We start from the raw sequence: 15164 nt of genomic DNA, 5'->3' as shown, positions 1-15164 counted from the left end.
GCAGGTGTATCAAACAGAATATAGTACGGGCGATGTGTGGCTTCAATTGAATTTAGAAACGCTCCAACCATCCTATTTTTTTTATTTTTTTATTTTATTTGATTGCAAATTAAATAAAATGTGTTATCATTTATGTATGTGTTTGATTGAATGCTTGTTTCTGTATTTTTTGTGTATTGTTTTGCTGTTCAAATCATCGACGATTATAGGTCGTGGTTCCCGGCTCCCAGTAATGACTCAGTGGGGTTCCCCGGGTTCCAGTAATGATAAAGTGGGGGTCCACAGAAGTCAAAAGGTTGAGACCCACAGAAGTTTTAGTTTTTGCTGACGTGGGTCTCTCCAGCCCCACAGTGGCTGCACCACTGACACCATGTTTTAATGTCCTCTTTAGTCAAAGAACAACCATGTTCCTGCAGTTCTAGGACCCCCGAAGGGTGTTTCAGCAGCAGAGCGTTTTAGTAAACATGCAGTGGAGTACTGTAAGATCACGGCCCCCCTCTGGTGAGCAGTGAAACCCCATGTCTGAGAAATAGTCATTGGCCCTGGGTTAGAAGGATGGGCCCAAAGAGGGAGGCTTGGGCTTTCCTGCACCGTAGGGGCTGGAGGGGCTTGCAGTGTGTTTAAGTGGGACCAGGTATGGAATGGCAGGGACCCCCCCATAAACACTGTGACCGTCTGAGAGGTAGGGAGACTGTTGGGGAAGGGGCCCAGGAGTGAAAGTGGTGTAGCAAGAGAGCCACGGGGCAAGCAAGGAACATGGGTTTCCTTGCAGTGGTTTTATAGTAAAATAAACTTTAATTCATGGGCCTCGCCCCTAACACCAGGGGGCCTGGGTGCCACTGCACCTGCTGCACTCTTGATAGGAGAGAAGGGAATGATGGCATCTGAAGCAGTTATCTCCGGACACTTCAAACCCACGTCATCACATTCTCTCCTTAATGAAAGAACAACAGTTTGAGTCAGATTCCCAGGAGCTGGGTGGAGGTGCACCCCAGCGCTCCCCCGATGGAGGGGGGAGGAGTATGCGGTCCGTCTGTCTCGGAGTCCATGTGTGGGGGCACAGCCTGCTGTGAGGGGAGGGCTCCCTGTCTTGCAGTTCCCTCATAACAGTCTGTCTGCCTCCTCCTCACAGTGTTCAGTTCACAGATCCCTGCGCTGCGCGGAAGCGGACGTGCGAACTCCTTACTTGAACGGCTCCACTGGTAAGCTGGCTCCAGTGCGAGAACCAGGAAAACACAACGGGGCATATTTATACTCCGTTTGCGCCGAATTAGCGTCGTTTTTTTCGACGCAAATTCGGCGCAAAAATAACGCCATATTTATACTTTGGCGTTAGACGCGTCTAGCGCCAAAGTATGAGTAAAGAGCGTCATTTTTTTGCGTGAACGCCTTCCTTGCGTTAATGAGATGCAAGGAAGGCGTTCCCGTCTAAAAAAATGACGGCGACGCAAATGCGTCGTATTTATACTCCCGGGCAAAAATCACGCCCGGGAGTGGTCGGGTCAAAAAACCCTGCATTTGCGCCACTTTTTAACGCCTGGGTCAGGGTAGGCGTTAAGGGGCCTGTGGGCTCAAAATGAGCCCACAGGTGCCCTCCCATGCTCCCAGGGACCCCCCCTGCCACCCTTGCCCACCCCAGGAGGACACCCAAGGCTGGAGGGACCCACCCCAGGGACATTCAGGTAAGTTCAGGTAAGTATAAACATTTTTTTTTTATAATTTTTTTTTGGCATAGGGGGGCCTGATTTGTGCCCCCCTACATGCCACAATGCCCAATGACCATGCCCAGGGGACATAAGTCCCCTGGGCATGGCCATTGGGCAAGGGGGCATGACTCCTGTCTTTACTAAGGCAGGAGTCATGTAAATGGCGTCTGGGCGTCGTTAAAAATGGCGCAAATCGGGTTAAGACGATTTTTTAGCGTCAACCTGACTTGCGCCATTTTAAGACGCCCTAACGCCATTTTTCCCAACGCCGGCGCTGCCTGGTGTACGTGGTTTTTTTCCACGCACACCAGGCAGCGCCGGTCTGCTTGCGCCGGCTAACGCCATTCAATAAATACGGCGCCCGCATGGCGCTTCAGAATGGCGTTAGCCGGCGCAAAATTTTTTGACGCTAAACTGCGTTAGCGCAGTTTAGCGTCAAAAAGTATAAATACGGCCCAACATGTCCGTGGCACAGAGCGGGCATCGTGTACTCACCACAGTGAGCAGGCGGGCATCGCACTCCAGTATTGTTGGGTCCTTAACACCATGCACTGACTAACAGGTCAGGTTTTTAGGCTAAGGAGGCATTACGGAGGCCCCCACTGTGTGCCATATTTACAAAGTGGCACAATGCATGCATTCCACCACTTTGTAACCCCTTGTGCCACATTGTGCCTGTGCCAGGTATAATGTATGCAGGCGGGGTGGGGGGTTCCATTCCCTTAGAGTAGAATGCAGGGCTCGATATTCTGTCCTCTTACTTAACCTTCAACCAGAGTTTGGATTGGGAATATTTCTGGTCGCTGTGATATTTGGAAGTTAGTTAGCATTAGGTTACATAGGCAGTCAACTTTATAAATAAGGGGCATATTTACAAGCCCCTTGCGTAGCCGGCGTGTCACTTTTTGTGCAGACCTATATCTACCAGGCCACGCAAGGCCACTTTGCGTGGTTTTTCTTAGCCTCGTAGATATAGTTTAAGGCAATACAGTGCAAGTCACTGAGTTGCCTTACACTGCGTCAGGGAGATGTACCATGGGCGTTGCATTGGGTGTTCCCGCGCAACACCAGTTGGTTTTGATGCATCCCCATATTTACAAGAATCTGTAAACCTGGGAATGCTTCAAAACTGTACGCCTCTCCTGGGCAGGCGCAACAAGGGGAAATATCTTCATCTCTCCTTGTTTCCTCTTTGTATGTGTGCTGCATTCTGCAGCACACATAGAAAGAGGAGAACGCCTCGCTGGAATGTTCCTGCACAAAAACAATCCTGCCAACAACGCAGACACCTTTGCACCATGGTGCAAGGGTGCCTGTGTTTGCGCTAGGCAGTATTTTGTGCACCAGCGCAGTAAGAAAGGACAGAAATGCACTGTACCTTGTAAATATGGTGCATTTCTGCCCTTTTAAATTGGTGTAGGGTAGTAAAGTAGAAAGGTTTGCGGCGCTGCCCAGCGCCAATTCCTAGTAAGCATGCCCCTCAGTCTCAAATGATATACTGCCAGGAGCAGACCCCACAGCAATAAGGTTCAAGTATTATGCTTTTAGAACTAAACACCAGAGACACAAGGCTCAAAGACCCTACTAGCAAGAGCTGTCATCGCCACATTGTAGAGTGCTTAGTTCAAGATCTTGTCTATGACATCTTTAGGGATGTTGAACTTGCAGTGGATAAATTGTTTGAGCATCTTCAACCAGTGGCTTCAATATCATCTTCCTCCATGATGGAAACGCAACAACCAAGAACATGGAGGAATTCATCCTGAATCCACTGCTGATGTCAAGCAGCTTGACATGCTCCTGAGGCACATAAAAAGCAATCTCTTGCACTGCATCTGCTTAACCGTGCCCAGCTTCATCTGCCACACTCACTCAAGAACTTCCCTATCAATGCTATCTGTGAGAACCTGAACTCTCTTACCATCTAATCATACCTGATCATCTGTAGACTCTCAGTTGTCTCACCTCAACTACACCCAACAGGCAACTGTAGATCCACACAGAGGCACTCCCTGAATATCTAACCCTCTGCTCATTTGCTCCTTTGTAACCTACAGCAAAAATCCATCAGAAGGCAGTAAAAGAGGTGGTATGGAAGACACTCAGAAGATGACCTTGTGCTTTGCATATCATAGGAAATTGATTGTTAGAAAAGGGGTTTCTAGTTGACAGTAGTTTGCACCCTGCCCAAGTAGGGACCCTCCCTCTAGTCAGGGTGAGGGAGCCACACAGCTACGATATCCCCTGCTCACCCCCTGGGTAGTTTGGCACGAGCAGTCAGGCTTATCTCAGAGGTAAATTGTAAAGTATTTTTACGCACACACACAGAAAAATAGCCAATATTTATCTGAGTAAACCAAGACCAAAATGACAAAAATCCAACATACACAAGTCAAGATATCACTTTTTAAAGGTTTAGGGAAGTCTTAATCCATAGTAATCAATGGATGTATCTCTTTAGCACAAAGTACCTGGGCTGCGTCAAAAAGAAAGATGATGCGGGACACAGGGGAGGTGATGCGCCAACAAAGCAAAGCGATATGTTGTTTCCTTACTGTGCAGGGAAGGTGATGCGTCAATTCTTTCCTCGCAGGTAAGGCGAGGCATTGATTTCTGGACACGTAGCCTCGTTTCCCTACTGCGGTGCGGGGTCAATGAAAAGTTGGCACCCAGGGACGATGTGTGGAAACTCCAGGCGCGCTGTGTTGATGGGACCAGGGTGAAACAGGTGCTGCGTTGATCCTGCAGCTGCAAAACAGGCGCTGCTTTGTTTCTCCAGCCACAGGGCAGGTGATGCATCAATTCTTCAGCTGCAAGACAGGTGCTGCATCGATTCTTTCGGCGCAGTACATTGATGTGTGGATTTTGTCTTTCAAATTACCAGCTTGCACTTCCAAGGGCCCAGCGACTGGAGTTGGCACCACTTGGCAAGTCAGGACTCTCAGCAGAAGAGCCAGGCACTGGCAGATTACGTCTTTGATGTCCCTGAGACTTCTTAACAGGAGGCAAGTTCAGTCCAAGCCCTTGGAGAACCCTTAGAAGCAGCATGTAGAAAGCCAAGTCCAGTCCTTTCACTCCCAGGACAGAAGCAGCAAGCAGCAGGCCAGCACAACAAAGCAACAGGCAGAGTGGCAGCCCCTCCTACCGCATCCAGCTCTTCTTCCTGGCAGCATTTCCTCAGTCCAAAAAGATTCTAACTATGTGGTGTCAGAGGTCCAGTACTTATACCCCTTTCTGTATTTAAAGTAGGCAAACTTCAAAGAGAAGTCTTTGTAGTGCGCAAGACCCTGCCTTTCCCTACCCTGGCCCCAGGCACACTCTAGAGGGTTGGTGATTGCATTGTGTGAGGACAGGCACAGCCCTATTCAGGTGCAAGTGTCAGCTCCTGCCACCACTCAGGAAGACCCATCAGCCGGGTGATGGGCCATCAGGATATGCAGGATATGCAGTGCACACCTCAGCTCCCTTTGTGTGACTGTCTAGAGTGAATGCACAAAGAGCCTGTCATCCAGACCCAGATGTATATTCAGCAGACAAGCAGAGGCACAGAAGGGTTAGGCAAGAAAACACCCACCTTCTAAAGGTGGCATTTTCAAACTTCACCAAAAGATGTATTTTTAAACTGTGAGTTCAGAGACACCAAACTCCATAACTCTAGCTGCTCCCAATGGGAAATAACAGTTAAAATATATTTCAAGGCAATCCCCATGTTACCTTCTGGGAGAGATAGGTCTTGCAATAGCGAAAAACAATATTAGTAGTATTTCCCTAACAGGACATGCAAAACATGCAGTACATGCCCTACCTTTTAAATACACTGCACCCTGCCCATGGGAATGCCTTGGGCCTACTTTAGGGGTGACTTACAGTTAATAAAAGGGAAGGTTTGGGCCTGGAAATTAGGTGTACTTTCCATGTTCACATGGCAGTTTAAAACTGCACACACAGACACTTCAGTGGCAGGTCTGAGACATGTTTACAAGGCTACTCATGTGGGTGGCACAATCAGTGCTGCAGGCCCAGCAGTAGGGTTTTATTTACGGGCCCTTGGCACACCTGGTTCGCTATACTAGGGACTTGCTAGTAAATCAGATATGCCAATCATGTATAAACCAATCACCACTACATTTGAGACAGAGAGCATATGCACTTTACCATTGGTTAGCAGTGGTAATGTGCCCAGAGTCCTAAAGCTAACAAAAACAGGTCAGAAAAAATAGGAGGCAGAAGGCAAAATTTTAGGAATAACCCTGTACAAAGGGCCAGGTCCAACATTGATCATTGCGGAAGCTTCCAAGAGACGCAGAGACGTATCACCCTCAAGCACTGCATCAGCCCGATCTGCAGCCCACCTCTTGAACATTCCATTAACAACTTTTTCATAACGTTCAACATAATCAGATTACACATCAATGACACACAGCAACAACCAATGCCTCATGGCACGGGCCCACATTTGCTCACTTCAAGGCATTCTTTATTAATAATATTATAAGGCTTGCTGAAGGCTACATCCTATAATGTTGACATGATTCATGTGTTTATAATAAAATTAATCTCCAGTAAATTATTTCAGATCACTTTTCGATGCACCTACCATTTCCCTCACATAAGGTTTCTTCCCAGACATGCTCCAGTTTGGGAAGATCCTTACCTTGCCCCATTTCTATCTGCTCTGTGGGACAGTTTCCCTGACAGAGCAGTTGCCTCAGGCTTTATGACAAGATTCAGGACAACATCATCTACTATGAGCGACTGTCAGGATTCAGGCCACATTGCAGCACTGAAAGGGGGATTGTTTAGAAAGTCTCTGATGCCCTCCTGTCCTACGACAAGGGCATCCCATGTCTCCTCATGCTTCGTGACCTCTCAGAAGGCTTCAGTGCCGTGGAACATCAAGCTTTACTCAACTCTTTCTTTTCGAGAATTTTCATTTCTTGCTGCATTTTGTCTTGAACATGGTTTACGTTTTCAGCCCAACAGTAAACAAAGTTGGCAGAAATAGAGTACTGTATCCTAAAACACCTATACCAAACATTCTGGCCAACCTAAGCAAAGCCTCATACTTGATGTCCTTCCATGCTTCCACATTCCAAGCCTTTCTGTAAAGGTCCTGTGACAATACAGGGAGTGCAGAATTATTAGGCAAGTTGTATTTTTGAGGATTAATTTTATTATTGAACAACAACCATGTTCTCAATGAAACCAAAAAACTCATTAATATCAAAGCTGAATATTTTTGGAAGTAGTTTTTAGTTTGTTTTTAGTTTTAGCTATGTTAGGGGGATATCTGTGTGTGCAGGTGACTATTACTGTGCATAATTATTAGGCAACTTAACAAAAAAATATATATACCCATTTCAATTATTAATTATTACCAGTGAAACCAATATAACATCTCAACATTCACAAATATACATTTCTGACATTCAAAAACAAAACAAAAACAAATCAGTGACCAATATAGCCACCTTTCTTTGCAAGGACACTCAAAAGCCTGCCATCCATGGATTCTGTCAGAGTTTTGATCTGTTCACCATCAACATTGCGTGCAGCAGCAACCACAGCCTCCCAGACACTGTTCAGAGAGGTGTACTGTTTTCCCTCCTTGTAAATCTCACATTTGATGATGGACCACAGGTTCTCAATGGGGTTCAGATCAGGTGAACAAGGAGGCCATGTCATTAGATTTCCTTCTTTTATACCCTTTCTTGCCAGCCACGCTGTGGAGTACTTGGACGCGTGTGATGGAGCATTGTCCTGCATGAAAACCATGTTTTTCTTGAAGGATGCAGACTTCTTCCTGTACCACTGCTTGAAGAAGGTGTCTTCCAGGAACTGGCAGTAGGACTGGGAGTTGAACTTGACTCCATCCTCAACCCGAAAAGGCCCCACAAGCTCATCTTTGATGATACCAGCCCAAACCAGTACTCCACCTCCACCTTGCTGGCGTCTGAGTCGGACTGGAGCTCTCTGCCCTTTACCAATCCAGCCACGGGCCCATCCATCTGGCCCATCAAGACTCACTCTCATTTCATCAGTCCATAAAACCTTAGAAAAATCAGTCTTGAGATATTTCTTGGCCCAGTCTTGACGTTTCAGCTTGTGTGTCTTGTTCAGTGGTGGTCGTCTTTCAGCCTTTCTTACCTTGGCCATGTCTCTGAGTATTGCACACCTTGTGCTTTTGGGCACTCCAGTGATGTTGCAGCTCTGAAATATGGCCAAACTGGTGGCAAGTGGCATCGTGGCAGCTGCACGCTTGACTTTTCTCAGTTCATGGGCAGTTATTTTGCGCCTTGGTTTTTCCACACGCTTCTTGCGACCCTGTTGACTATTTTGAATGAAACGCTTGATTGTTCGATGATCACGCTTCAGAAGCTTTGCAATTTTAAGAGTGCTGCATCCCTCTGCAAGATATCTCACTATTTTTGACTTTTCTGAGCCTGTCAAGTCCTTCTTTTGACCCATTTTGCCAAAGGAAAGGAAGTTGCCTAATAATTATGCACACCTGATATAGGGTGTTGATGTCATTAGACCACACCCCTTCTCATTACAGAGATGCACATCACCTAATATGCTTAATTGGTAGTAGGCTTTCGAGCCTATACAGCTTGGAGTAAGACAACATGCATAAAGAGGATGATGTGGTCAAAATACTAATTTGCCTAATAATTCTGCACTCCCTGTATTTTATGTTATAGATTTGGAATGTTCTGATTAACTTTGCCTGATCTGTTGGCACTGGACCTTTGTTTAACTGCAGTGGATAACTTAGTTTATAGGATTAATGAAAACAGATTTTAATCAGTTTTCTGTTGTTCCTTGAAGACATGTCAAGAGCTGGTCCTCAAAGATGTGACAAGAGATGGTCCCTGTAGATGCATCAATTGATGGCACATGAAGAGATGACAAGAGAAGGTCCCTGAAAATGTATCAAGCAATGGTCCATGAAGACATGACAATAAATGGTCCGTGAAGATGCCACAAGAGATGGTCCCTGGAGATATGACAAAAGATGGTCTCTGAAAATGCAACAAATGATGGTCCTCGTAGACATGACAAGAGATGGTCACTGAAGACACGACAATATGTGGGCCTTTGAGACATGACAAAAGATGATCCATGAAGATGTACAGCAGATGATCCCTAAAGATGCGACAAGAGATAGTCCTGAAGATGTGACAAAAGTGGTCCATGAATATAGAACAAGAGATGGTCCTTGAAAACGCAACAAGAGATGGTTTCTGAAGATGCAACAATACATGGTCCCTATAGACATGACAAGAGATGGTCCCTGTAGAATCAACAATTGATGGCACATGAAGAGATGACAAGAGAAGGTCCCTGAAGATGCCACAAGAGATGGTCCTTAGAAATGTGACATAAGATGGTCTCTGAAAGTGTAACAATTGATGGTCCTGGTAGACATGACAAGAGATGGTCCAAGATGACATAAGAAGAGATGGTCGCTGAAGACACGACAATAGATGGTCCTTTGAGACATGACAAAAGATGATCCATGGAGACGTACAGCAGATGATGCCTGAAGACCCGACAAGAGATAGTCCTGAAGTTGTGACAAAAGTGGTCCATGACCATAGGACAAGAGATGGTCCTTGAAAACGCAACAAGAGATGGTTGCTGAAGATGTGACAAGACATGGTCCCTGAAGATGCGACAAGTAATGGTCCCTGAAGATGTGGCAGGTGTGGCCCTTGAAGCTGGAACAAGTGATGGTCTTTGAAGACAGAGATGAGAGATAAGTCCCTACCACCAGTCAGCCTGCCGTTTTAAGACTGACCTGCAAGACATCTCTGAGAGGCTGGTTTTCCCAAATGTTAGTCTGCCTTGATTGTTACTCTGCATCTTTCAAGGAATGCAAAGACTGTTATTTAATGCTTCTTTGAGTGGAACAAAAACTGGTGACATTATTATCCTGGGACTTAAGTGAGAGGAGTTGGGTAGGAAGAAATAAAATGGTACTAAACAGTGGCAAGGGTCAATCAAAGGAAACAACAGAGCCTCTTTTTTTTACTTTCACTGACTCATTTTAATCAGTTTGATATTGTATTTTATGATGTGGAACTAAATAAATAAATAATATAAATTTGAATACCTGGATAGTGGCCTCCATTGTGACCCTTTAGCAAACTAGTCAAAAACTGCTTCTTTCTATGGGATCTGTTTTTTCGTGTACCCTCAAACGGTGTTGAATGTCTATCAAAACATTGCTCTTAAGCTGACATAGTCAAAATGTCAGAAGGTTCATCATTAGCTTTACAACTAAATACCTTCTTTCCACATAGCTGTGTAAAGGCGTCTCACACTGATATTGTTCAATTAAAGGTGGTAGCAAGTTCTACAGGGATAGGACTCACCCCAGTGACTTTAGCTCCTGCATTAGTGAGAGGACTCAATGCCCACTTCATTAAGTTTCTTTCCAGACCACTCCACGCATGTTAAGTGGGCTCAAGGAGCAATTCAGAAGCCCATGATGGCGTGTTTACCACTGCCAGAAATATCACGTACCTCAGCAGGAACACGCCACGATTAGATTTGCAGCTCCACGTCTCACTGCAGCATGTTTTCTAGCAAGAACAGTCGTGTCTCTGTGAACAGTTATTGATTATCGTGTGCACTTACTCTGCATTAGCTCCAGAGGGCACCATTGTGAGTGCCGCTAAATTATGGGCCAGATTTAAGAAAGGTGGTGCTACATTAAATGTAGCGCCACTTTTCCTGCAGCCCCTTGCGCCCCCCACCCCCACCATGTGTGTGCTGTATTTAAAATACGGCGCACCATGGCGCAGGGTAGGGGGCAATAGCGTCAGAATTCCTGATGCTTTTGATGTACTGTTCAGGGTTAGAGGCAAAATATTGGCGCTAACCCTGAACAGTACATAAGAGCTCATTGAATACTATGGGATTCCCCCTTTTAACGCCTGCTGTGAGCAGGCATTAAAAATGGTGGAAAAAATTACGCAAAGAAATCTCCTAGATTTCTTTGTGCTATTGTTGCAGCCCCCCTAACTGGAGGAACGCCCCCCCTGCATACGTTATGTCTGGTGCAGACATAGGGGGTCATTCTAACTCTGACGGGCGGCGGAGGCCGCCCACCAGAGTTCCCCCCTCCAGAACACCGCTCCGCGGTCATAAGACCGCTGCAGTGATTCTGGGTTTCCCACTGGGCTGGCGGGCGACCGCCAAAAGGCCGCCCGCCAGCCCAGTGGGAAACACCCTTCCCACGAGGAAGCCGGCTCCGAATGGAGCCGGCGGAGTGGGAAGGTGCGACGGGTGCAGTTGCACCCGTCGCGAATTTCATTGTCTGCAATGCAGACAGTGAAATTCAAAGTGGGGCCCGCTTACGGGGGCCCCTGCAGTGCCCATGCCATTGGCATGGGCACTGCAGGGGCCCCCAGGGGCCCCACGACACCCCATACCGCCATCCTGTTCCTGGCGGGCGAACCGCCAGGAACAGGATGGTGGTATGGGGTGTCTGAATCCCCATGGCGGCGCAGCGAGCTGCGCCGCCATGGAGGATTCAGAAGGGCAGCGGAAAACCGGCGGGAGACCGCCGGTTTTCCTCTTCTGACCGCGGCCAAACCGCCGCGGTCAGAATGCCCTGCGGGGCACCGCCAGCCTGTTGGCGGTGCTCCCGCTGACCCTGGCCCCGGCGGTCTAGTACCGCCGGGGTCAGAATCACCCCCATAATGTTGTGGAAGGGGTTACAAAGTGCCACAATGCATGCATTGCTCCACTTTGTAAATATGGTGTGGTGTTTTTGACTATCTAACGCCACATTAGCGTAAAAAAATGATGCTAATGTGTCGTTAGATTGCGCTAGGCCCTCTTAAATCTGGGCCTATGTGTCTTTCAGTTACCATCTAGAAGGACATTCGTCCCCTGGTGGGGTTTAATACTTGTTTATTACTGGAAACCCTAATGGTACATGAAGAAAACGGATCCCTACTTGTCCAATGAGAGCAGCATCCAATGCAGAGTCTGCCCTAAGGAGAGAGAGAGGCATGACTTCCGGGTGAAGGGTCATGGCATATGGGAAGGGCCAAACCTATTTGTAAACCCAAAGACCTACTGTGGTTGTGTGTATCAAGCACATGACACCTTGTAAGGATTGTGAAGAGAAAGAAAGAACATGGGGTTTTCTAAAGTATTCAATCATACACACTGAAGTTAACCAGAGCATGTTCTTCTTTTTGCAGACATTCAGGAATATTACCAGCACAGCCTGCTTTACACAGTCCAGCAGAATGAAGTCTTCGCTTCAGAAGAAGAGATTACAGAGAATCACCATGTCCCAGTGGAGTGCGTGTCCATGGATTCGAACAACAACCTCACCTGTGACTCTGAGGTATGCGAAGAGTGAAGCGAGTACAAGGTGCACTGCACTTCACTGGAGAGCAGGCATACTCGAGCAGGCATACTCAGCACACTAGGGGGATATTTAGAAGCCCCTCGCACCTTCGTGCCCCACACTAGTGTCATTTTGTAACGCTAATGTGGAGTTAAGGAGGTCTTATTTACAAAGTGGCGCAATGCTAGCATTGCTCCAATTTGTAACCCCTTGACCCACATTATGCCTGCGCCATAATTTATGCAAGGGGAGCCCGCGCAATTTTTAGCGTCATTTTTAAGTCCTGCCTGAGGCAGGTGTTAAGGTGATGCTGCCAAGTGCCACAATAGCGTCAAACGTTTTGACGCTATTGTCCTAACGTGCACCATGGTGCACCATGTTGTATATACTGTGCACACATGGAGTCCTTAGGGAGGCGAAGGGCGCTGCCAGAGAAACGGCGTATCAGGACTGATGCACCACTTTCTTGTAAATATGCCTGGTAGGGCGCCAAAAGCAAAAACAACAAGAGGGAGGATGGAATGCTTGAATTAGTCTCAGTCACTGGCAGTCGCTCGGGCTGCATCTCAGTACATCTTTTTTTACCCACCATGCCACCTCTGTTTGGACCCAGCCATATGCAAAACAGTCTTCATCCTGTGCCTCATGGGAACAGCCCAGCCTGAAATGCCAGGCCAGGATCAAGACTGATTTGCATATAGCTGGGTCCAAACTGAGGTGGCAAGGTGTACAAAATAACGATGGTTTGGGATGTGGCCCGAGTGATTACCATGGGTGAGATTAATTCAAGCATCCCATCCATCACTGTTTTGTATATTTTAGTGTGCCATCCTAAGTGGGACGTGTATGCCCAGACATGGGTTCTGTCTCACACTGTGTCACTGAAACCAAGCTGTACCTGGCTGATGAGCCCATAACTAGGGTGTAGCATGTTCTTGGTTGCTTGTGTGCTGGTTCAGGGAGGACCTGGCTTGGTAGTTCAGAATGGACTGTTTATTTTAGAGCAGGGTCAAGACTGATTTGCATAGCTTGGTCCAAAGTGAGGTGGCATGATGTGCAAAATAACAATTTTTTTGTTTGAAGATTTAAGGCAGTAAAACTTTTTAATGTCGCACCCCCCCAGCAACATCAGGCCCACCCCCCAGAATGTTTCACAGTTCCATTCATTTGGCAATGTTTAAGTATTTCTCAAACTATTTAAAGATTGCATTAAAGTTCTGTTACTTAAAAAAAAAAAAAAAAACATAATATTTTGGTCATGCAGGCCTTACTAACGTGTAAACGTATCCACAGTGTAATTATTAGAAATGAAGGTGGGGGTTTTGGAGAATATTTGGAGTCCCTTCCCTAATGACACATACTCCCAGCCAGGATATAAATGACAAAAAATGTTAGTGAAGGCCCATTACAGAGCGGTCTGCTGCCCCTCATTTTTCCCCCTTAAAACAAAGCACTGTTATCAGCATAATGCTTCTTTTGACCAGAGCCTGATGTCCCTCCCCAAGATCACTTCCGTTCCCCCTAAGGGGGCCCACCCCTGAGTTTGAAGACCCCTGAATTAAGGCAGTAAGCTCTAAGAAAAAGTAAAGCACCAGTCAGTGGTCACTGTTGATGACTGAGTGGGACATAGGCATGATTTGAAGCTGACCGCAATGCAGCACTTGTCGCTACACAAAGCAGGTTCACCCCTCTCAAAAATGTCACCTTCTGATGTAGAGCCAGATTAAGAGTTTGACGGATGGGATACTCTTTTGAAAACGAGATGGAGTATCTTGCCAAACCCTCAGTTTGCCCGCCTCATGTATTGATGGATGTGCAGAATATAAGTATTCTGTCAAGAGAGTCCCCTGGTTCTATTGATGGAATACGTAGGAAAGTACCATCTTGCCTGGCATGTTACCCCCATATTTCACTGTATATATGTTGTTTTAGTTGTATGTGTCACTGGGACCCTGCCAGCCAGGGCCCCAGTGCTCATAAGTGTGCCCTGTATGTGTTCCCTGTGTGGTGCCTAACTGTCTCACTGAGGCTCTGCTAATCAGAACCTCAGTGGTTATGCTCTCTCATTTCTTTCAAATTGTCACTAACAGGCTAGTGACCAATTTTACCAATTTACATTGGCTTACTAGAACACCCTTATAATTCCCTTGTATATGGTACTGAAGTACCGAGGGTATTGGGGTTCCAGGAGATCCCTATGGGCTGCAGCATTTCTTTTGCCACCCATAGGGAGCTCTGACAATTCTTACACAGGCCTGCCACTGCAGCCTGAGTGAAATAACGTCCACGTTATTTCACAGCCATTTTACACTGCACTTAAGTAACTTATAAGTCACCTATATGTCTAACCTTTACCTGGTAAAGGTTGGGTGCTAAGTTACTTAGTGTGTGGGCACCCTGGCACTAGCCAAGGTGCCCCCACATTGTTCAGGGCCAATTCCCCGGACTTTGTGAGTGTGGGGACACCATTACACGCGTGCACTACATATAGGTCACTACCTATGTGTAGCTTCACAATGGTAACTCCGAATATGGCCATGTAACATGTCTATGATCATGGAATTGCCCCCTCTATGCCATCCTGGCATTATTGGTACAATCCCATGATCCCACGGGTCTGTAGCACAGACCCGGGTACTGCCAAACTGCCTTTTCAGGGGTTTCACTGCAGCTGCTGCTGCTGCCAACCCCTCAGACAGGTTTCTGCCCTCCTGGGGTCCAGCCAGGCTTGGCCCAGGAAGGCAGAACAAAGGACTTCCTCAGAGAGAGGATGTTACACCCTCTCCCTTTGGAAAATGGTGTGAAGGCAGGGGAGGAGTAGCCTCCCCCAGCCTCTGGAAATGCTTTCATGGGCACACATGGTGCCCATTTCTGCATAAGCCAGTTTACACCGGTTCAGGGACCCCTCAGCCCTGCTCTGGCGCGAAACTGGACAAAGGAAAGGGGAGTGACCACTCCCCTGACCTGCACATCCCCTGGGAGTTGCCCAGAGCTCCTCCAGTGTGCTCCAGACCTCTGCCATCTTGGAAACAGAGGTGCTGCTGGCACACTGGACTGCTCTGAGTGGCCAGGGCCAGCAGGTGACG

At 47.1% G+C, this 15164-nt stretch overlaps 1 protein-coding gene across 4 annotated transcripts in view; it reads left to right on the top strand.

The window, feature by feature from the left end:
• Positions 1-15164, top strand: part of DLG3 (discs large MAGUK scaffold protein 3) — a 1213683-nt gene that overhangs the window by 210640 nt on the left and 987879 nt on the right. For all 4 annotated transcript variants that reach the window (XM_069209533.1, XM_069209549.1, XM_069209524.1 and 1 more), the window contains exon 3: positions 11927-12075. In XM_069209533.1, the coding sequence (XP_069065634.1) occupies positions 11927-12075 (149 nt within the window). The remainder of the gene's footprint in view (positions 1-11926; positions 12076-15164) is intronic.

Source organism: Pleurodeles waltl, chromosome 2_1, assembly GCF_031143425.1.
Source record: "Pleurodeles waltl isolate 20211129_DDA chromosome 2_1, aPleWal1.hap1.20221129, whole genome shotgun sequence".
Lineage (NCBI taxonomy): Eukaryota > Metazoa > Chordata > Amphibia > Caudata > Salamandridae > Pleurodeles > Pleurodeles waltl.
The sequence above is the reverse complement of the archived record's forward strand: the minus strand, read 5'-3'. Positions and strand labels throughout refer to the sequence as shown.